This window comes from Colossoma macropomum, unplaced genomic scaffold (genome assembly GCF_904425465.1).
Source record: "Colossoma macropomum unplaced genomic scaffold, Colossoma_macropomum, whole genome shotgun sequence".
Taxonomy (NCBI): Eukaryota; Metazoa; Chordata; class Actinopteri; order Characiformes; family Serrasalmidae; genus Colossoma; species Colossoma macropomum.
The window spans coordinates 48209734-48234260 of NW_023494789.1; the positions used below are offsets into that span (position 1 = coordinate 48209734).

A 24527-nucleotide genomic window follows, 5' to 3' on the forward strand; every position below is an offset into this window, starting at 1 on the left:
CAGAGAGCTATCAGTGTTGACACTGCAATTTGTACTTTCACAACAAAGAAAAGCCAACGTCGTAAATGCGTTACATGTACCAGACCAGTGAAAACTGACAGGATACATGCAAGTGCGATGCAAGCTGTCGCTTTCATATCAAAACCATGTAACTAACTTGTGAAGCTGCCAGCTGCCCCGTACATGCACTATTAAAAATAAATAAAGGGGCCAGGAAGTGTTCCTTGGAATGATGCCATGGAAAAACCACTTTCGGTTTCCTAAATAACCTTTTAGTGGGTGGTTCTTTAAGAGAACTGTTTTTATTAGAGATGGCACAACCTACCACTTTTTCTTTTCTGGTACTGAAATCTTCAGCACTGACCAATACCAATCTAATCATTTTTTCTTTAAAAACTTGTAAGCTTTACAGATAAATTAAAAAAAATATTTTTTTTTCTTCAAAAGAACCATCTACAAGATGCTCTTCATCATAGAGAAGAACCATTTAACCTGTCGAAGAATCATTTAAGCATCCATATGGTTCTTTGAGTTTGCACGGTTCTATATATAATCACTGACTTTACTAAAGAACATTGTGTACTGTTATCATGTAGTTACTGATGTTATCATGTGACCTACTTTTACTTTACTTAAGGTTTTGCGGCACCGCAAGCAATTCTGTGAGATTTCAGGCCACATCAGCTAGATCAGGGGTCAGCAGCATGCGGCTCTTTTACTGTCCCTGTTGTGGCTCCACAGCAGAATTAGATTTGTAGGTAAAAATAAAATAATCCTCCTTTACAGTAAAATAAAGCTCTGCTGATCGTTCAACACAGTTTAACAATAAATGGTCTTAAACGCTGGAGAACTGCTAATTCACCCTTTAACCCCTGAAGATTGGTGCGCAGACAATCTTGCCTAGCTAGGAGCTAAAGAAATGGCAAAGAGAAAGATGAAGATCGATAATTTGGAGACAAACTACTTATTTGTGATTATAATCACTCCAGCTGGTTTCCTGATACATTTAATCTGCAATGAGAAACTGTCAAACACCAAAAAGTTGTGAAGCTGTAATTTTCTTGCTCACCAGATTCTTGTTAGAATTTTCCCATTCCACCTTAAATGGTGTAGCAGTTACATTCTGCCGTCCTCAGGCACCATTTAAGGTGGAACGGGAAAATTCGAACAAGAAGCTGGCGAATGAGAAGCGACTTCAGCCTCGTAAAAATTTAACGCTGAGAGACATTTTACAAGAAACTGTTCTACTTTTGCGGAAAGGTTTCCTGCCAGAGATGCGAGAAAAGCGGCTATAACTGAGCTAAAGCTTAAAGCAGAGCAAAGTAAGTCTTCGTTTTTCGTTGATATTATATTTTTAGCCTATACTAGTACATCAGCACATGCTGAGACATATTTACAGCCAAGATGGTAAAATGGACATAAAATGTTGTGGCTCTCAAGGTGGTTTGGTTTTTGTTGAAAGGACAAAACGGCTCTTCTTAACGTTTGGGTTGCCGACCTCTAAGCTAGACGGATGAGATTTATTCTTTTTTTCTGTGACATCCGATCCTACGTTTCCTGCTTTCTGTATCGGTACTATATCTAGTTTTTAGATCATGACACTGTGATGCAAATATGTGACAACCTGCCTTGCAAAGAATAGGCATTCTATTTATTATTTTAGCTAATATCACTGCATTGTTTGAACATTACAGTTTGCAAGCAACGACCACAAATCAATACCTCACTCTAGAACAGGGTTTCTCAACCTTTTCCACTCCACGGCCCACTCGTTTATAACTACAAAGCATAGCGGCCCACGAGAAAATTAAAATAAACTTTTTTAAATACAATTTTCTTTTTCTGTTCTTGGGTGCCGACACTAAAAACCTGAGAATCAGGGCCTGAAAAAGATCAGATCATCCATTTCGGTTCAATGACAGAAACCAAAATTTGCATTTATGTTAAAACATATCATGTTAAAAACATGTGGTAGCGATGATGTTAAAAAAGGGAGAAAAAAAGAAAAAAAAGAATAGAAATAAGGTAAATGTGGACTGTGATTTGGAGCGCACTGTCACTGAAAATACTCCACTGGCTTTCCCACAAGAGTGTTTGCTCTTGAGCTCTCTCCTTAGTTTTGAGGGTTTTTTATGATTTATTCTAAAAAGCCAAACCTCACTCACTCGCTAGGCTTCTGGATTAGAGTTGTCACAATCAACAATAGTAATAAACCCTCATTTATATCTGCTTCTTTGTGATTGGTTTATCTTTTTGAGTTTAACCACTCAGGTCGGTGATGCTCGGCCAAAAATACGCTCTGTGATCCATCGGCGGAAATCAAACGTGGAACTTCGCTATTATTTTATGGCTTGTCTGTCATTTTTAACAGCAGCTCATGCTGCAGGAATGATATAGGAGCAAATGAGAGTCTGTAAAGAGTCGGACGTTAAACAGGCAGATTATGCTGACGGTACAGCACCGACAAGCTGATAAAAGAGGAGAAAGGCAAGCTCTATTGATGAATTCCCTTGTTTCATCATGAAACCCATTTCCACCAGCAGTGAACTGAACAGAGTTCGTTTGGAAGCAGCCCGAGACCTGCAGGTTTTACTGGACTGGTTCAGCTGTTTGTTGAACCAGACCAGACCAAACCTTGCTCATCGTCAATCACGCAATCATGCGCCACTCAATCTCATTGTGCGAAAACATGGATACAGTCATTACTTGCTTAATTCATATGTTGCTCAAAATATCATGAAAATATGTAATAAAATATGTGTCGCTAAACTTCTAGTAATTTTTATAGGTGATTAAACTTTAAAAAAGGATCTTCATAATAAAGAATGCAACATAAAGTAAAGGTTCTATACTCATTAAGGGTATTTCCTTAGAACCGTGCGTCCAAGCCAAGAGCTACTTAGCATCCTTAAAATGGTGAAAACCAAATTTCCCTCACTTTTTAGAAATAAGAGTTCCATGTAGCATGTAAACACTGATTACATTTCAAAATATACTCAGTCCATACTGTCCATACGTGGAAGCTAAGCTACAATAGCAGCCTGTTTAAAATTTTTTGGTTTTGTGATGTCATAAAAACTGCTTTTACATATATCCACCCATTCAACCTACAGCAGTCAAAATTCGCCCACTGATGCTAAAGTTGTAAGCAATGTTTCGGCTCAGACTGCTTTCTGTATGAGGCACAATGCAGAGTGGCCAATCAGAACAAAGCTCATTTACATATATCACACATATTTACATATCGCTGCTGTCAGAACAAAACGTCCAAAATAACTTTACAGGAGAAGCAAACAACATACTTTACTTTAAATGTAAGTCAATAGAACCAGAGTTTTTCCCAAGTCATTTTGGGCCGTTTCTTTTGGTCCATTCATCACAAAATTTACACACAGTGTAAAGAGCAACATGCATTTTGTAATTATGTCAAAAACTGAAAAATACAAGGTTTTGTTCAAACAGCAGTGATGTATAAAAAGCCTATTTAATTCTAACGGATAAAGAGAGGTTGCAAAATGGTCATGTAAAAATGATATGAAGAATGATAAAGTTAAGAATGTCTTTTTCTTCTCCTGTAAAATGAGTTTTTTTGTGATCACAATGAAGAGCATTAAACAGGTGTAGTGCACAGTAGCCAGGTCTGTTTCTGTGTCTGCAATAGGCTGTTGTGTGTATTGAACGCACACAAGCGGCAGTATCCTATTCCATCTCTGTGTTTACCAAAGTCTTCATAAATAAACCAAGAGCTGAGCGTTTTAATTAGAGTGCAAAATCCAAGTCATTTCGTCTGTTTGAAGAGCAGCGCTGAGCCTTGCACTTGTTTTCCTTTGTTTCGCTCAGTGCCTGTTAGTGTAATGGTTTAGCTCCTCTCCTAAACCCCCTCATCTTGCACAGCGAGTATAATCGTGCACCCCACGGTTGAGCCAGGCCTGTGTTCTCCACTGAAGAAAGCAAAATGCATGCATTTAATGGAATGTCACTCGCAAGGTTGTCGCACTCCCCCCACCTTCCCCACCAGCCTCGCAACCCCCAACCCCCTTTCCACCGAGCACTCACATGAGGATTTGCATGATGCTGACCCAAGCTCCGAAACACAATCTACCACAGAGGCACTGCCGGCTGCTATTTTCAGGCCAGACGTCCCTCCGGGGACCAAGCAGGGCAGTATCTGGGAATCTTGAGCACAAATAAGTCATTTAGATCCTTCCTATATTCAAAGCCATTTTTTCTTTCCCACTGCGATGAAAGTGTACATTACTCTCCGGGTAAAGCTAATACATCAAGCCTGCTAATACCCAAAGCTCACGCTGAGATCTGCACACACCAGGAAAATAATGAGTCTATAGCTGTAGCATGGCTGCTGTATTGAACTTGCCACTTTTATAATATTCAGATTAAGCCGTTTAGCGTATGAGGTCGATGTACTATAGGAAAAGAAAATGTTGATCTTGGCATTCAGCGCAGCGCCGGTAGAAGCTCACAGAAACTGGGTCATGGTAGATGCGGCGCAGAAGAAGCACTTGGAAATACAGTAGGTTACCGTATTTCTACAGCACTAAACTGATGGGACAAACAAATCACCACTGCCCCGGAAAATCAATAGCAATCAGCACTATTAGTCTCCCATTTGATCCCCCTGAGGGAAGCACTGCCAAAACCAAACCGCTCAACTGCACCACAGAAGCACTGAACGGTCACAAATGGTCTTGAGTAGTATGGCTGACTCTTACCTGTACTGCGGAGAGGGGACACCAGACGCCTCGCATGTTAGAACAGCTTCCTGATTTGGGGAGTGGATGGGTAGAATCAGGTCAGAGGGTTCTGCTCTCCAGCTCGGACCGTGGAAAAGTGTATTTTGAGCATAAGCTGGTGAGAAAAATGGGAAAAAAGGAGTTACCAGTGAGAGCAAACTGACACAAATACGCTAAGCATTAAAGCGAATCACTTCAGAGGTTACATTGTTATTTAATAGGGCCATTCTGGCCTTGAACTAGTATTTTATTAAAAACTAGTTTATTAAAAATGTTATGCAGTACTCTGTAGCGCAGTATTGTATTCCTCAGCCTCATCAGTGTGAAAGAATTCAGTTTAGTATCCTTTTTGTGTTTTCATACGTCAATTTTCTCTCACTACAATACCCAGCAAGCAATACATAAACACGTCATGCAGCTGCTGGGAAACCTCCCGTAATGGGATAAAGGGTGTGCTCTTATATCCGCCCAGCACATTTGCTGGCTGTGCTATGTGGTTGTAGCTTCTGCTCCTATAAAAGCCATGATACAGTGGTGCTTTTGCTGCCCGAAAGCTCCAGCTCAGTTGGTGAAGTTTCAAACGTATCATAACAAATGCCACATGGGCCGTACAGTAAAATGTTCTTTCTGAAGTGACCACTCGTCCTCAATCAAGACAGCAAGAACAGTTTCTGGTGATATTTTTAATTGTAGATTGCTGTGTAGTTTACACAACAATTTATGTAGGGGTCTGTATAAGTGCCACCGACACTCCAGTTTACCCCTTTCACAGTAGCCATATAACACCATTTCATCCAGTTTTGAAGCGACACATTTTTCTTAAATAATGTTACATCATATCAGTTCCCTTAAAAAGTTTATTCAAGTGTGCTATTAGTATACTTCTTTTAAGCTTAATAAAATGAAGTATGCTTTTAGTTGTCTTTTTATGTATTTTTTAGATATACTAAATAAACTTATACTTAAGTATACTTGTTATACTGACAAGCATATAGAAGCATACATACAGGAAAGTTTAAGCTAATTTTGCTATAATTGTACTTACATAACCTGTCCAGGGTGTTTTCTTAGAAAACGTGGTCTGTGTGTGTACTTACATATATATGTATATATACATATACTTGTCTATACTTATACTTGTGGCCTGTAATTGTAGTTATGCTTTATAAAGTGTACTTTCATAAACTAAAAAGTGGGATATAAGTATATAATTAGTAAACTAAAAGTATACTTATAAGTTCACTTATAGCGTACTTTATAGTGTAGTTGCAGTACAAAATAAAACAGATGTAAAGTAGTTGTATACTCAAAGTTTACAAATCTTACACGTAAAATATACTTAAGTGAATTTTCTAAACTAAAAAGTGGGCTAGTACTACATAGGTAGTAAAGTAACAGTAAATATATATAAGTTTACTTGCAGTATACGTTAAAGTATATTTTCATAAACTAAAAAGTGGACTAAAAGTTTATAACTAGTACATATAAGTTCACTTATAGTATAGTTCACAGTATAGTTGTAGTACAAAGTTTCAATTCTAAAAGTTTACAACTCTTACACCTAAAGTATACTTTTATAAACTAAAAAGTGGGCCAATTTAGTCTGAAGAGTACACCCATAAGTATACTACTAGCATAGTGATATTAATATACTTACTACATAACATACTTGGGAAATATACTTGAACTTTACTTACATTTACTTAATAAAATAAACTTTAAACATGCTTTGTTTTTGTAAGGGCTGTACAGGATTGTTTGATATAAAGAAAGCTCCAGTTGTCTGTTTTATGTCGGCATGGCTGTCTTTGTGGGAAGGTGTGAATTATTTTTCACAGCAGGGAGTTTTTCCCCCATCCCCTTTCACCCCTTATTGCTCACTAGCAGCTCAACACAGTCACAACATTTCACACACAGAGAGACAACACTGTCCCAGTCCATCTGATAACAGATTATGGGGGAAATATCTGATTACATTAATTAATTCAAGAATATCTCAGTTAATTGCGGAATGGCCACTATAGTGACTGCAGGTAGGGCTTAAACAGGTTTCTCTGCTCTCGCCGCTACATAAAAAGTGACGAGTTGGCACAGGTGAACGGAGCACATCCAAAGAAAACCTGTCTGCTAGCCTCAGCACTGATATATACACTATTAAATGCAGATACGATATTTGCTTACTATTGGAAAATGGTTAAGGATATTTGAAATACAGCTAAAGCACACACACACATAATATTTACATGTATGCATTCGGAACACACTCTTATCCAGAGTGACTGTTACGGTGTTACCACTTGCAAAAGCAGAAACACTCATAGGCAGTTAAGGGGTCGAGTGTATCAGAGGCCCCAGGAGCAGTACCACAACATGTCCATCTTCATATCCCCAAAAGCGCTCAGTTAAGCTACACACAAATATTTACACTCCCGAAGACAAAAAACAATCATTAAAAGAACTTAAACAGTTGAAGATACAAGATCTTTGATACAAGGTCAGCTTTAGATGGTTATTCTGTGCTCTTGGACAAAGGAACACATCCAAAATCTCCAAGTCTGGGGCTGTGAAGCCACACAGAACTCTCTCCATCAGAGAAAAGAAAAAAAAAAAACTCCTGACATGATCTTCTATCCCTTTATAAATAATTGGCCCCTCCCACCAAGGATCTAGGCCAACCCATGTCTATACTCTGGATGACAAGAGCATAGAGTCAAAGGTATTATCATAATAATACAACATCACCATCACGTTCACATTCATCCTTCTTACATATATAAGAGTACACACAGATGCCATGGTACCATTCGATTGTACATCTAAGTCAGCATGCTTTTATCTTTACACACGTTTCTCTTAAAGGTTCCCCCCTCCTCTGGATCACAATGGGCCCTTCCGGATCCAGAAAAGAATGGGCTCACCTGGGCTCCCACTCCTTCAGCGGCCTAGGTGAGCAACATTTGGTCTTCACAATGTCCATTCTTCTAATGCATGTTACTATTGTAGTATTTAACAGTCTCTTTAAGGCGAGGTGCATGAAAACAGTCATGTATCAGGGCTATCTGACCTCATCACAGTGACTTACTACCTAATCATGTTACAGACACTGGCAAAAGTAGCATAAGAAGCCTTACCCAGATCATTTTATTGGTGTAGCATGGTCTGCTTGTCCAGGCAGTTTATTCTATCTATTTTAATGTTATTATTATTTTTTAAAACAAATAAATTCATGATGGATTTGTGTGTCATTTTCTCAGATGGCCAAAGACTTTGGCACAAAATATATAAGGTTACAGGGTTATATCTCAGGAGCTACGCAAGAAATAGTGTTTGTGTATCAGGAGCGTCTTCAGGAACGATGGTCAGAAACAGATTAAAGCTTAGTGAATACATTCTGAACTGATGCTAAGCCTACATTCAGATAGACGTCATGATTAATGTCTGTACTCTTTACGTAGGAGACACTTTTGATTGGTCGACATTTCTCTGAAATAAACAGGGACATAAAAATTATGCTAGTTCTGCTCACATGGACACCATGGTCAGCACAGCTGGAAAAAGAGTGCCACTGAATCTCCTCCATCAAAAGACCACATTCACTGCCGAATCACTGCAAGGTTGTCCACCTTTTTAGCATTGATTAAAGGTTCTGTGACCCTAAACCTACTACTGGGCACAGGCTTCAGCACAATCACAATACAGTGGAAGAGCAGACTAGAGTCACTGACCAAGAGAGCTACCATCACTGACGGCCATTCTGAGTCATTTTTGTGGTCCAGTAGTCTAACAAACATAAAGCGATCAATGACAGGACATTTACACTGTCCAGCCACTTCATTAAGTATACCTCCTCGTTTCTACACTCATTGTCAATTTTATCAGCTCCACTGATCATATAGGAACCAAAAATATCCAGCCAACAGCGTCCTGTGACCACTCATGAAGGACTAGAGGTTGACCAACACAAACTGTGCAGCAGCCGATGAGCTATCGTCTCTGATCTACAAAGTGGACTGACAAGGTAGGAGTGTCTAATAGAGTGGACAGTGAGTGGACACAGTGTTTAAGAATTCCAGCAGCACTGCTGTGTCTGATCCACTCGTACCAGCGCAACACACACTAACACTCCACCACCATGACAGTGTTACTACAGTGCTGAGAATGATCCACCACCCACATAGTCCCTGCTCTGTGGGGGTCCTGACCATTGAACACAGTAACAAAGTACGCAGAGAAACAGATGGACTACAGTCTGTAACTGTAGAACTACAAAGTGCTTCTATACGGTCAGTGGAGCTGATAAAATGGACAAAGTGTAGAAACAAGGAGGTGGACTTAATGAAGTGGCTGATCTGTGTATAATAATAGAAAAAGAACTGAGCTACTTTTCTTTATAATGTGGCCAATTAGCCATCTGCTTAAAAATACACTAATGATAGAAAGCTTGTCATTAATAATTACTGTTATGCCATAAAAAATTAGGGTGTACATTGAAATACTATAAGCTAGACACCAGAAGGTACTTTGAGATGTTTTACTCAGTATTTGTGGGGAGAGTTTTTCCATTCTGAAAATGTCAATGGCCCGTTTAGGCCAATTAAATATGATGTAACTCCGCCCGAGGAGTTACATCATTTGAGCACAGAAGCTGTTCCTTACATTGTGTGAAAATGTGATGATGAATGGATCAGTAGAAATGCTCCAAAACTATTGGGAAAAAAATCTCTTTACATCAAGTTACATTAAAATTGAAGATCATTTTTGAACTCTCCTGTAAAGTTATCATTTTGAATATATAGGTTTTTCTTTTGACAGTGACGACATGCGTGTCCATGCTGGCTAGAGTAAAACAGTGTGATTCTGTAAGCCTTTTTATTTCATTTTTACTTGACATTTTGCCTTGACCCCAACAGGACACTGTTTATTCAAAATACGCCAAAACTGCAACAGCAAAATAGGCACTGAATACATACATACATACATACATACATACATACATACATACATACATACATCATCTAAACCGCTTATCCTTCTGGGTCGCGGTGGGGTGCTGGAGCCTATCCCAGCTGTCATTGGTGGAAGGCAGGATACACCCTGGACAGGTTGCCAGTCCATCGCAGGGCAGCACTGAATATGTATTAAAAAATAATTCTAAATAAAAATAATTTGATTTTAGTAGTTTTCTTTAACCGCTTATTTGCTTAAACTAGACACCAGGCATCTTTTCTTTTTGTGTAACCGCTGGCCCACAGATTGTTGTTGGAACAAGGGGGTCAGAATGCACACTATGTTGCAGTGCATGCTGGGGACTGTAGTATATCTCGGGTTAAAATGGGCTTTACAGCTTTCTCAGTCAGTCATTTTCGAATCCTGCACAGCTCTGTTCATCATTCTGGACATATCTAACATTTCTTCATTATTTATTGATTCATGCTAATTAGTTGAAACCTACAAAGCTGTAGAGCAGTAGCATCATAATAGAGTCATTATATAAAGACTTTTCAATGTAGATGTATGTCCTTTCATAATGGCAGGTATGGTGTCAGTCCTCAGAAGCACACAGGGATGGATATTCACATCACTGAATGGTGAACTGACTATCAAATTGTCTCTGTTATTAGACCATTTAGATGTGAAACACAGTCATTCAGGGTGGTTTAGTGTGAAATGCTCTATTCTCGAGAATCTTAGTGTTAGAATCGTTTACAGTGGTGGTGACAGGAACCAGACATCCACCTCTAAAAGCTCCCTCACAGAAAGGTATTCTGTGAATTATTTATTAATACATTGCCTGCTGTCTGAGACGCCGTTTAATGGTACTTTTGCAATAAGGTTTTGGCCTAAACTTATTTTCAAAAATAAAATCACAATAGAGAGACACATGGAGGGCGTTATTAGGCTAAAATCCCCCCCTATAACAAAAAGATTGCTACTCAAATCATCAACATAATGTACAGAAACTCAGAAGTCGCATGTAGGTTCACTGGTGGTTTTGGATAGTAAATAAAATGTCTATATTCATGTTGTAGTCATGGTGACCCCTGGTTCCTATCACCACCACTGTAAAGAAATCTGAACCATTTCACACCAAACTCTTTATATCTCCTCAACCATTGAATTATGCTGAAATTTTTAATAAGTGGTGGAATTCCCTTTTCACCCAACCCAAGTCCTCACATACTTTCTGATTTCATTGATTATTAAACCATTGCTGTAAGGCTAGAACAACCTCTTCTGTATATTGTTAAATATTATGCATATCATACCATTCAGTAACCAAAAATAACAAAACTTAAAAATGTATTTTGGACTATTTCATCAGGTAAATCATGTGGATATAATATAAGCAGCTACTACTTTACTAGACAAATGTCCTTCTGTATGGCGAGATTATCCACACTTGCCCTGGAGTGCAGTGCAGGACTGGAGCTGTGAAACATGGCTGTGAATCAACACAATGAGGCCTGTTACGTAAAACATCTTAAGGCTAAAGTTTCCCCTTAAGAACCCTTGAGGGATGCTCAGGGCCTTCTTTTTGTGATCAAAAATAAGGCACGAAATCACAGTGCTGCCTTTTGATTTTTACAAGCCGAGTGGCGCAGGCGCTAACGTGACTCAAGGCTGAGCTGTAAAAGGTGCTGGATTACAACGAACACATTAATACAGGTGTGGTTAAATATGCAACAGTGATATCCAATCAGATCATCTCCTCTCATTTCATTTAACTGCCAGAGTGACATTTTTCTAATCACTACCTTCATAGAAAAGTCTAAAGTATTGCACTACTTCTATGGATGGTGGCTGTCAAAATATAAAAGCTTATGTAAGTTTCAACAAATGCATTTCCTGTCTTCTTGTGCGCGTGTGGGCCGCTCTGGTTGTGGGTGCTCATTCACATATGTGAGCTCTCGAATACAGAATGTTTATAATGGCTAATTCCTTGTCTCTATTATTATTATTATTATTATTATGAACAATAATACTTTACTCATATAGCACTTTACAGCTGGAACAGCTTAAAGTGCTTTAGAAATTTATAAAGCAACCAAATAGTAGCTTTATCAGAGCCGGTTTATGAGGAGACTGGCCTCTTCCTATTTCACCCGTTGTATCAAAAACAGGACTGCAAAACGCTAGAGGGCGCCTGCGAGCGAGTCCTCAAAGAATGGGGGTAAATTGAGCTAAACAGCTAAAAATGAAAAGTTACAATAGTTTCTAATCACTCGCCCTGAACCTTCCTTTAATTTTAGAAAGCAGAAGAATGTATTTCAGTAAAAAAGCAAAGAAAACTGACCTGTATGTTTCCTTTTTTCTATGGCTAATGGGTTTTGGGCAGCAGGACGCTAATATTACGGGAACTGAGTGCTGATTGGTTGGCGAGCAGAACAGCTCATTGGCTATTTGCGCTCACTGACGTCATGAATGTACATGAGGCGCCGTTTTAAACTCCTATAACTCGAGTTTAAAAACTCTTAAAAATATAACAGCAGTGTTAAAATGTTTTATGCTGTTCTGTGTTCAGGAAATGAATGTATTATTTTATATTTAAAATGTCTGAGTATTTATAAACTATGATTTTGCTCAAATGATCCAACTTAACCCATTCATTTTAGACTCGCTCTGGAGCGCCCTCTAGCGTTTGAGAAACCCAGAAGACATTACAGAGTGGAAATTCTTCTCTCTACAAGTTCTCTGGCTTTATGTTTATTTTGCAAGCGACAGGAACTCACTCAACCAATCACTGTTGTCTCTGCCGTTGGCACGGCAACAACCAAGATCGAACATTGTCCCAGCTACTAGAACTTTTTAATAGACAAGCATGTAAATGCTGCCTGATGAGTGAGACATAGTTTACCGGTACTTTTGTGATAACTTTTTGGCCTAAACATACAGTGGGGTCCAAAAGTCTGAAGGCACTGGTTAGAATGCTTTTGTTTTGCATTACTTTATAATTGAATACAAAGTTTTTCAATACAAATTATTATCAGCAAAACAATCTTTGAATGTTTACGTGAATTTCAGAATTTCTCAGTATTTGGTGATGTGTTTCCCTTTTGCCTTAATGACACTGTGGACTTGAGCTGGCACGGACTTCACGAGTGTGAAAGCCTCTTATCAGCAGATAAAACCCTCCTGAGAGTCATCTGAGCACAAGCTTTAATGGAAGGAATAAAAACAAACAATCTGGCCTTTTTGCACAAAAAGGCCTCAACATGGTCAACTTCATAAATTTGCTTCAGTTTGAGTAGTGACCAAGAAATGGTACAGAATTTCAAACATTTCTTCTTCATTTTAAAGGTGATAACTTTTCTTTGATTTCAAAATGTTCAAGATTCAAAAACTTTGTTTATTTCCAAGTTTAAAAAAACAAAAAAAAACAAAAAAAAACAGATGGCCAATGTGGACTTTTGGACACTATTTTTTGACAAAATAAATTCACAATGAGGAAATACAGTTCTGGCCACCATTATTGGCAACCTTTTCCTTTTTTACATATAATTTACAATATAAATAAACAGAAATATACAGAAATTATATAACTTATGATTATTTTAATGGGTGTCTAAAGTGATTAAACAAAACAAAAAAAAAAGAAACTTGTAGGAAGCGATTTAAAAATAAACCAAATATTGCATGGACAGTATTAATGGCAACCATTTCTAATATTTAGTTGTACACCCTTCAGCAGCAATAACAGCCTTTAAATGTTTTTAGTAGCCATGTACAAGCTTCTTGCACCTGTCTGCTGGTAGATTAGTCCTTCAATTCAGTTGAGGCCTCCAGCACCTGAGGCAGTAAAGCAGCCCCATAACATTATGCAACCACCACCATGTTTCACTGTAAGTAGGTTGTTCTTGTGCTTATAAGCTTTATTTCATCTTCCATAAACAAATTACTGGCCTGCATTCCCAAACAGCTCATTTTTTTTCCATCTGTCCACAAAACATTTGCCCAAAATGATTGTGGTTTGTCTAGGTATGTTTTCAAGGGCTTTGGAGATGGAATTGCACCCTTTACCATTCTTGTGTTTTGGAGATAAAAGCACTTCAGATGCTCTTAGACAGCTCTCATCTTCAGCATTGTGAAGAGGGATCAGGGAAGGTAAAGTGGCCTTTTTAAGCATTAAAGCCATCATTCATTGGCTAATTCAAGTCATGTGAGCCCTCATTTATCACAGGTGATTCTAAATGCTACTTTATCACTGGTGAGTCTAATGTAGTCCACTGGAATTCATCAAAAGGGTGCCAGCAATTGTAGCACATTTATATTTGTTTTAATGCTTTTTTCCATCACTTTGTAAATTATTATTTAGCTGTTGTGTTTTATTCATGTGTATATTGACCAATGATATTTCACAACACATTCATTTCAGGAGATATTATGTACTTAAAATCCAGGTGTGCCAATAACGGTGGCCAGACCTGCACATGGAAGGTGTTATAAGGCGTTATAAGGGGATTCGCTCTGAGTGAGACTCAAACTCACAACCCTTATGTTCAAAACCAGGAGTGCTAAGGGACGAACCACCTGGTGGACAATGGGGAGCAGGCTCAAGCGCAAAGCAGCTGAGGGTCCAGGAAACAAACTTCAAAAGATGATGAAAAGGCTAAGAGCAGGGGGAAAGAGTTGAATGAGGAGAGAATATATAAAGGGGGAAAATGCAATAAACAAAAGTGACTGGTCACAGGAACCGAACCCTCCAACACTGTGATCCCAGACTAACACACAACACACCATACCACTGAGGGGTGATGGCCGTGCTCACTCAAAAGGCTTACAAGGATAAAATAAACTGAGGATGCCCCAAAACTGAACGTAAACCCCCCTTCTTAACCTCTCCTTCGCTTCTTCCTGAACATTGAGGGCAAGAGAACACTCAAGAGACAATTGTTGTTGTTTTTTTTTGTTTTTGTTTTAAATACTTACACTGGAAGGACTCAAAACTCAAGAAAGAGCTGCCAAATTTACTGGTTGAGTCAGAGAATCCTGCATGTGGCAGAGGGAACTCAAGACTGAGCAGCTAGCAGCGTGTGAGCACTCCTTAAATAGGGTACCCACAGCTGCTACTGCTCAGCCATAATTACTCAGTCCTGGCTTTCAGCCCCACGTCCTCTGAAACCTTAAATGTGGCATTTTTATGCATATTTTTATGCAAGAAACCCTTGTGAAATATAATCAATACTGCATGTGCAATACTTGGTGTGCAAAATATTCTTATAGTGTAAAGATTTTTTTTTTTGCTTCTCTATTTATGATGTTTATTGTTAATTTTGTTAAGGATAGAGTTTATATTTTTTATCTGTAGTGTTAAATATATTGTCTACACAGTAATCAGTAAAAAACTGTAACCATGTTAAATAATTCTTGAGTGCCTTGCTGTCCCTTTGCTGCTGTAGCACTGTGAATTTCCCAGTTGTTGGACTAATAAAGGATTATCTTATCTAACAATTTCTATTTAAAAAATTCTATTTATTTGCTGTTATCATATTGGAAAAAAATATAACTTTAGCACAGGCCACATCTTATGCTACACTTTATAGATAACGAACTGAATATCCTGACAGTACCACACTGAGTTATGTAAGGACTTGCAAACTGAACTATTTGCTCAGCAGATTTTTTATTGACGAGCAGAGGGAAGAATGAGGGACCCTGAGTCTTTAGCGACACAGTTTGAGCTGGGAGAATATCATTTCAGAGCTTTTTGTAAAAATCAAGGGATCTTGCTCATGCTGAAAAATGTTTGATACAGCACTGTGCAGATCAGCTTCGGCGCAGTTCGGAGGCACGACATCCACTGACGGGACTTTGTTTCTGAAACCTTATCTTCCAACTCAGTTGTCAAGCCCCATCTGTGAGGCATGTTTGCCTCAGCACTGCTTTGCTGTAGCAATTTTGATTTTCTTGCACTTTCTTGCTGTTTTTTTTTTCAGCTAGTCTGGCAGGCCGTCGGAAAAATTCTTCAGATTTGAATGGCCTCAGTCAAGGGTCACTGCTTAAAGTACAGGCGGGGGCAATTGCACTGGCGCCTGTAGAGCTTATGTCACCCATGACTCATGGGTAGCTATGATAAGAATACAATTTCGCTACTGTCTGAACAAAACCTCATATCTCCAAAATGAAACTTTAAAAGAGAAGGAAAAACTTAACTTGTAGCAGTTGTCAGTGAGTGTGTTCACATGCACTTAATAATCTGATAACTGCAGAAAATCAGATTTTGTCAGTAATCCGATCAACACGTTTACATGCACTTGAGTAATCAGATAACGGGGAAAGTCCAGGTCTACATGAGTCAGACAGTAATCAGATTTCTGCTTTACAACCAGCCAATAAACTCACAGAAGATGGCGTAATGTAAAACTCAAACTTCATGCCGTGGCTTTTAAAAAAAAAACATTGCACCACTTTACCTGAAAATATGAACATATATCATCTAGAAGATGGAGAACATTTAAATCCTTCATTTGTCAAGTGTTTAGTCAGTTTCAGAATCGCTCCAAAAGTGTTTTGCTGCATCTCGCGGGTGCGGTGTTAAATGCTGCTCACTTATTTCCGGTACCACCATCTGTTTTTTCACATGCACAGACTGAGAAATCTGAAAGTAAGAGTTTACATGCGCTGAGAAATCTGATTACTAAGCTAAAATCCAGCTCTCTTTATCAGATTTCTAGACCTTACTCTGATCTAAGAAATCAGAGTGTGCTGTTTACACAACCACTTGAATAATCAGATCACTGCAGAAATCTGATTATGATCTGATTGTTGAGTGCATGTAAATACACTCACTGTAACGGGGTTGTAGTAATTTTGGACCGTTTCTGTTTGTCCATTCATCTTAAAATTCATCACCATGCAAAGGGGAACTGGTGTTTAAAAATTATGCAAAAAGTAAAAAACAGCAAAAGTGGAGATATGAGGTTTTTGCACAACAGACACAAGATACTGCAACCATTAGCAAACATTAGAGCACCAAGTTGGTTGAGACAAAACAACAGTGAGTAAAAGAGGGCAAATTGGCAATGAGCTCATAGATCAAATACATAAAAAATGAATGAATAAAATATAATAACTGTATATGGACTGACATCCAATCAGCTACTTGTTACTACGCAGTTCATGTAGCTATAATACACTGGTTATTGTTTGCCTGCTGTCTGTAATCAGTTTAGATTAGGGATGTGCCTGAATGTGAGCACGCTGCCAAAAAGGCTTTGTTAAGGATGTGACTCAGAAGCCAGAGACAGCGCAGCTTTATCACTAACTAGGCTACCTACTCTAGCTGATGTTAGCTGGTCCAGAAACACAGAAGATATATTTCCCTGGCAAACTAACATGTTGGAACATCATTCGCAGAGGAAAAAAGACCTTGTGTAGAAGACGACATGTCCTCATCAGCATCCAGCGCTGTAGCTCTAGTGTTAGCATTAGCTCATCTGAAGAAGCAGCCTCGATTTTTCTTGGCTATTTTTGAATAATGATATTTCTCTGCATCCTACAAAATGTCTTTTTGACTAAATTTTTTAGACCCCCTAGTTTTATTTAACCAGAATGCACAACGCTAGTCTTCATCTATGCAGTTGTTCAATGTTCTGTAAATGCTGACTAGACCCATCATGTTCTCACACAAGTGTACTGGGATATAATTTATCCCAATAAAGATATAATATAATTATATAAGATATAATATAATATAAAGCCATAATATAATATAATCTCATATTAATGATAACATGCTGGCATGCTGCCCACCTCTAATAGGGAGTAAACATGGAAATTACTAAGGCTGCAACTATTGAATATTGAAAATTTTGTGAATATCTGATTAATAATAATAATAATAATAATAATAATTAAATACTACGGCCACTACTACTACTACTGCTACTACTACTACTAATAATAATAGAACATTTCCTGAAGAAAATGCAGAGTGATTGCGCAGCTTAAGCTTAATGCTAGGTGTTTACTAAGATGTTGCTAGACGGTTGCTATGGCATTAGGTGTGTGGTTGTTAGAAAATTGTCAAGTGGACGCTAGCTGTTGTTGAAAATGAATGGGAGTCTATGGGAGAAACGAAGGATGAAAAAATGACACATAGAGGAGTGCGGGTCAGTGTGACTGTGGATTAGAGCTTTGGGGACCTGCCCTGAGTGAGTACATGTACTTTGGTGGCTGTCGGGAAAAAGAAAGATCAAGGCTTTGTTAGGGTCGAAAACGAATGGGACTCTATGGGAGAAACGAGGGATGAAAAAATGAGACAGAGAAGGGTGCGGGTCAGTACCGCTGTGCACTAGACCTGCCCTGAGTGAGTACATGCAGTTTGGTGGCTGTCAGGACAATAAACAATTGGGCTTGTGTGAGGGAAAAAATGAATGGGAGTGCATGCGAGAAACGAGGGATGAGAAAAAAATGGTGAGTGCGGGTCACAACAGCACTGAATCCGTGCTCGGGGCCCTGCCCTGAGATAGTACATGCGAAATGGTGTCTTTCGGTCGAGCAGAAGAGCAGTAGATGGGTGTGCACTTTTGTTTACCCCATTCATTTATTACTATGGGAAAAAAATTGTAATTTAACGAAGATTGTGTGAAAACTGTAAGAGGAAGAACATAAATCAGATAACAATCACTAATATTATTATTATTAGTAGTAGTTTATTATTATTATTATTATTATTATTATTAGTAGTAGTAGTAGTAGTAGTAGTTTATTATTATTATTATTAGTAGTAGTAGTTTATTATTATTATTATTAGTAGTAGTAGTAGTTTTTTATTATTATTATTATTAGTAGTAGTAGTTTATTATTATTATTATTAGTAGTAGTAGTAGTTTATTATTATTATTATTATTAGTAGTAGTAGTTTATTATTATTAGTAGTAGTAGTAGTAGTTTTTTATTATTATTATTATTAGTAGTAGTTTATTATTATTATTATTATTATTATTAGTAGTAGTAGTAGTAGTTTATTATTATTATTATTATTATTAGTAGTAGTAGTAGTAGTAGTTTATTATTATTATTATTAGTAGTAGTTTATTATTATTATTAGTAGTAGTAGTTTATTATTATTATTATTATTATTATTAGTAGTAGTTTATTATTATTATTATTATTAGTAGTAGTAGTAGTAGTAGTTAATTATTAGTAGTACAAGTAGTAGGAGTTTAGTAGTAGTAGTAGCAGTAGTTAATTAGTAGTAGTAGGAGGAGGAGGAGGAGTTTAGTAGTAGTAGTAGTAGTAGTAGGAGTTTAGTAGTAGTAGTAGGAGTTAAGAAGTAGTAGTAGTAGTAGTAGTTTATTAGTTGTAGTAGTAGTAGTTTAGTAGTAGTAGTGTATTTGTAGTAGTAGTAGTAGTTTAGTAGTAGTAGTAGCAGTAGTAGTGTATTAGTAGTAGTAGTAGGAGTTTAGTAGTAGTAGGAGGAGGAGGAGGAGGAGGAGTTTATTAGTAGTAGTAGTAGTTTATTAGTAGTAGTAGGAGGAGGAGGAGGAGTTTAGTAGTAGTAGTAGTAGTTTATTAGTAGTAGTAGAAGTAGGAGTTTAGTAGTAGTAGTAGTAGTAGGAGGAGGAGGAGTTTAGTAGTAGTAGTAGTAGTAGTAGTAGTTTATTAGTAGTAGTAGTAGTAGGAGGAGGAGGAGGAGGAGTTTAGTAGTAGTAGTAGTAGTAGTAGTTTATTAGTAGTAGTAGTAGTAGGAGTTTAGTAGTAGTAGTAGTAGTAGGTATTAAGTAGTAGTAGGAGGAGGAGGAAGTGGAGGAGGAGTTTAGTAGTAGTAGTAGTAGTTTATTAGTAGTAGTAGTAGGAGTTTAGTAGTAGTAGTAGTAGGAGGAGTTTAGTAGTAGTAGTAGTAGTAGTTTATTAGTAGTAGTAGTAGGAGTTTAGTAGTAGTAGGAGGAGGAGGACGAGGAGTTTAGTAGTAGTAGTAGTAGGAGGATGAGGAGTTTAGTAGTAGTAGTAGTAGTAGTTTATTAGTAGTAGTAGTAGTAATATTATTCACCACATTGGCCAAATGTTTTCAACAGCTCTGGACAGCCAGCTAACCAGAGTGCTCTCATTTATCCTCAGAAACAAATACAACTGAGCGCACATTATTTAGCAATCCAGAGCAGCAGGAAATTGATTTGGAATGCAAAAACAATTATCGCCTCAAATCAGACACTTAGTGCCAAAGAGTCTGGTGTGCAGAGCTGGCAAATGCATGCTACTGGTGATGAGTTAGCATTTAGCTTGATAAACAAATGTTCGTTTCCCCGTAGAAGTGTGCAGTTTCACAACAGTGCTAATAAAGTTGCTTATTTAAATAGCTTTTCCATTTCCAAATATTTTAATGACCATGTTTATAAATTCTTTTTATTGCAGCTCTACAAATTACGTTGTCATTTTTGTTTAATTCATTGAAAGTATTTTTTTTGCATGGGGTCTGTTCATTCCAAGACCATAGTTTCTGGCCTAAATGCTGGGTGAGGGGCTTCGTCACTCGGGTACAGTGAATGGCCCATTTGATTCACACTGGCCTCAACCTTCCCTTTCAAGTGTTGAGCTCAGCCGACGCAAAAATAAAGAGAGAATGAAATTCACTGTTAATCCCATGAGTGCAGAAGGGCGTAGAGAGGCAGTGATTTCTGGGGAGATGCAGACACAGTTCCATCCCAAAGTTCCAGATAATCATCTCTGACATGTCCATAGCCATAGATAGGATTCGAGTGCCAGCGGAGCCGCAGGAGCCTGAATGTAAAAGGCCCCAGAACGAACGGGTGAAGGGCAGCGCTTGAAAAAGTGCTTTTCTAATCAGTTTCAAAGACCACGTTCAAAGCTCTACTCAGGGCCAGGAATCTAAATCATGCAGGCCGCATGAACACGGCGACGATCAAAAAGGGCTGCGGTGCTGTAACAATAGTATGGCAGGCGTGATATTTACTTTGTTCTCTGGGAAAATATGTGTGAGTAAGGCGGCTAATTATAGCTAAAGTAGATAATGTCAAACGTATAAAATAAGCGGCAGTAAAAACCCTTAAAGACATGGTAAGTGATAATGACTGGTGTGAGCGGCCTGATTCACTTCAATCCCACATTGAATATTCAGATTATCTGAAAGGTACTTACATTACTGAGCAAACATCAGTCAGACCTTTTTATTGATTTAATTTCTAATTAAACTGCCATTACGTACAAGATATAATGTTTTCAGCATCAGGGAAAAACAGGAAGCATGTATTTAACAGAAGCCTCAACAACTATTTATGATATCATTGGTTTTATTATTCAGTGAGTCGCTCTTCACCTTTATTCCAGCTTCCATTCTTTTCAGGAGACTCACTTTCAGTTCCTCAAAGAATCTGCAGACACACCTCCAAAGTTCAGTCTTAGAAGCTGGTTGATCATTTTCTGAAGTAATCAAACACATTCAGTGATGTTGAGGTCTGGACTCTGGGGTGGTCAGTCCATCGTTCAGCTTCTTTGTTTGATGTGTCCGTCTCCTTTTCTCAGTGAGGTTCTTCTTGACAGCTACACATCCTTTCAGACCCACAGCGCTGAGTCGTCTTCTCACAGTGGAAGGATGGACAGAAACACCTGTGGATGTTTTCAGATCTGAAGCAGCTTGATTTTCTCCTCTCTCTTAAAGATGAAAGCTTTGGCTGCGTTCACACAGCAGGGAAAAGTGGCCCAAATCTGATTTTCTCACCAAATCTGATTTTTTGGTTTGTCTGTTCATAATATCTTTAAATGTGATCTGTATTCGACATCAGTCTGAACAGATCAGCTCCGAAACTGACCTGCAAGTGCAAAAGAAAAGAGCTTCATGTTGCTTCATGCGGCTCATCCAGAGGTAAACAATCATAACTGCCAACGAGCGCCAGTTTAGCTTCATCTTCGCCAGCATCACAGGAGCCATCATGAAGCTTCAATGGCCGACAGCTGGGCTCATCGCCCAGAATGTGTTTGAGCCGTAAAAAGGGCGCGGTCACTTCTTTGGTTTGTGTCCTCAGATTCTTTAAACTTTGCTTTCAGACTTTTAACTGTTCTTTGACGCTGTGGTTGGTCTCCTGTGGCCGCGTTCGGCATTTCTTTCTAAATCTCTCCGAACACAGAGTCTCCTCTAATTTTTCTACAGAAATATCACCCCAAATGTTTTTGAGTCTCAGCAGCGCGAAATTATGATAAATGTTGAGTTGGACTGATGTAAAAGTCTCATGAATTCCGATCTGGCTGTTCAGACTCACTGCCGCAGATCGGATACGTATCAGATTTCAGCACCACATATGAAAGCGTCTCAAATCTGAACTGAAAATGTCAGATTCAGTGTATTTATCTGTTCACACAGACACACAGACACACATCTGTGTCACATATGAAGAAAAAGATCAGATTTGGGCCACTTTTACCTGCTGTGTGAACAAAGCCTTTAAGTGCTGTTTTTCAGATGGGGGCAGTTTTGTTGTCTACCAAGTCTTCCAGGTGGTTGTCAGGAGCCCATTTTCTGTGTAGCTTTGTAGTCAGTTCTTGTTCAGTTTTGGAAACTGTTTTTTTTTCATTTACCTTTCTTTAACTTTCTCCTTCCTTATGCACATGAATCTAATCATCTCAGAAATATCTCCAGAAAAATGAGTAGCTCACACTTTTAGTCATTTTGACTGGGAATGAGATAAACGGAGGGCGGTCTTTGACTTTTACACAGTGCTATATTTGCCGAGACAATTATTCAAAACAATTCAAACACGTTTTGCTATGAATGCGTATCCAGTCTCTGCACCTCTTCATCTTAAACCCTCTCTCAGCATCCTCAAAAAGTGGGATACATCCACACAGTTCAATTTTCTCCCCTCAATTACAGCAAACATGGCATTACCGGATTGTGAGTGTGCATTTAACATGAAATGAAAATGAAAAACAACAAGGAAAAAGGAAAAAAAGCAACGTTTCTGAATAAGACGTTTTACCTGCGAGGCAGCCTATGATTGATAGCAGCAGTAGCCGTTTCCATAGTAACGTCATCTTCAGTTGCCAAGGGCGAATATGACTCTCATCCAATTGCTTGTGAATGGAACGATTTTTCCCTTGAATGCAAGATGTATAATCTGTGGGAAAAGTAATTACAGAAATAATTAAAATGAGACATTTTGGGCCAAATGTGACAGGCTTTCTCTGTCTTTTGAGCTTTACAGACACAGCAATGATTACACTTTTGTAGGAGTGATCACCTTCACTCCAGAGACAAAAGCTGTTAAAAATGGTTGGGATCAAAGAAAAAAGGGTAAATAAATAAAAAAAAAAGTGGAAATATCAGCTTCTCCTCCTTTCACCAGAGAGAGAGCGACGTCTCAAACGTTCAAGAGACCTTCAGCACACTCCGCTCTGGCTGAAAAGGCTGTATGTAGATGGAGACGGAAAGCGCCAGCTGTAACAGCGAGATGACATTTTGATTATGAACCGTAGGAAAGAGCCGGAGCCGTGTCCTTTTAAAGTGCTCTGTAATTGGAACCCCTTAACCTCAGCCTCTTAGAAAATATATGCCTTGTAGTTCGGAAGGTTAAGAAGCTCAGCGCCATCTAAATTATGCGCTGCTTGTCGAGCCCAAAAAACAAACAGAAACTTGCTTTTTCACAAAAATCGAGAGATTGAAATCTGCTGACCTCAACAGTTGCTTTCCCTCACCCATTAATAGACACCCTCGGCCTAAATATTGCTGCTTTTCCATCAAAACTCCATGCAGAGCTGTGCTAAGCCTGATCATTCTATACTTTCTACCAGCTACCTGTTTTCTGCAGAGCTTCCAGGAACGTTACGCTTCCCGGGAAGCCTGGATCTGTGCCAAGCCGGTACAAAGCTGGACCCGCCTTCAACAAAGCTCAACATCATGGTCACTGACGGCTGCTCTCAGGGCCCCTGATCTAGCCCTTTGATGTCATACTGTAGCGAGCATGTTTAGCAGTTGTATGGCAGGATGTTCTGCCGTAGCGTTGAAGGGTTCCACCTGCAAAGAAGTTCTTGATTTCACTGAGGAGCAATACAGTGCTGACAAAAAGATATTAAGATATTATACTGCCTGGAAAATGGATTTATTTTGAATTACAGGTACTGTATTTATGTCATGTACAGTTGAATCCAAAAATTTGGGTATCCTGGTTAAATTACATTGTTTTGTTTATTTAAAGCAAGTTAACACATCCTCTACAGAGAACACACTTCTGCTCATTTTAATGCACAAATACTGCTTATTTTCTGCACATTGGGAAAAAATGACACATCTTATATTTGAGGTTTTATTTTTTTCCAATATACCAAATAAATGCAGCTTGTGCACTAAAATTTGCAGAAAATGCCATATTTAAGTTCCCTGTAGAGAATGTGTTATTAAAGGCTGAAGCTTCTTAGCAGCGTTTTGTTCAAATTTTCAGTTCCACGCTAAATGAAGCAGCAGTTACTTTCTGACACCTGTACAGGCGCCTGAATATAATTGCTATCATTTAAGGTGGAACAGGAAATTTGAATAAAAAACAAACTTCAGCAATGCAGAAATTCTCGAAGTCATTTGTCTAATTTCACTCGTCTTTTCAACCATCAGACACTGCTGGAATTAGGAAAATACTACATGCATTCATACTTCAGTATCAGCTGATCTATGGCTTGTTTTGTGCTTGTTTCAAGCGCAGCATCGTCTGATTCAGCTGACCGAGTTCTCAGGCGGTACAAGAGGCTAATCCCGGGGTGCCACAACATTTAATGTCCATTTTACCATCATGGCTGTAAATATGTCTCAGTGTGTGCTAATGTACTAGTACA

At 38.5% G+C, this 24527-nt stretch overlaps 1 protein-coding gene across 2 annotated transcripts in view; it reads right to left on the reverse strand.

Moving 5' to 3' along the window:
* cntn3b (contactin 3b) overlaps window positions 1-22739 on the reverse strand; it is a 125744-nt gene extending 103005 nt beyond the window's left edge. Inside the window, exons 1-2 of one of the 2 annotated variants that reach the window (XM_036571553.1) lie at window positions 22685-22739; window positions 4731-4866 (exon numbers count right to left, since the gene is read on the reverse strand). In XM_036571553.1, coding sequence (XP_036427446.1) covers window positions 4731-4866; window positions 22685-22739 — 191 coding nt within the window. Of the gene's footprint in view, window positions 1-4730; window positions 4876-7730; window positions 7786-22684 lie in introns of those variants that run through there. The other variant, XM_036571555.1, reaches the window with a different exon arrangement.
* Between the last annotated feature and the right edge of the window lie 1788 nt (window positions 22740-24527).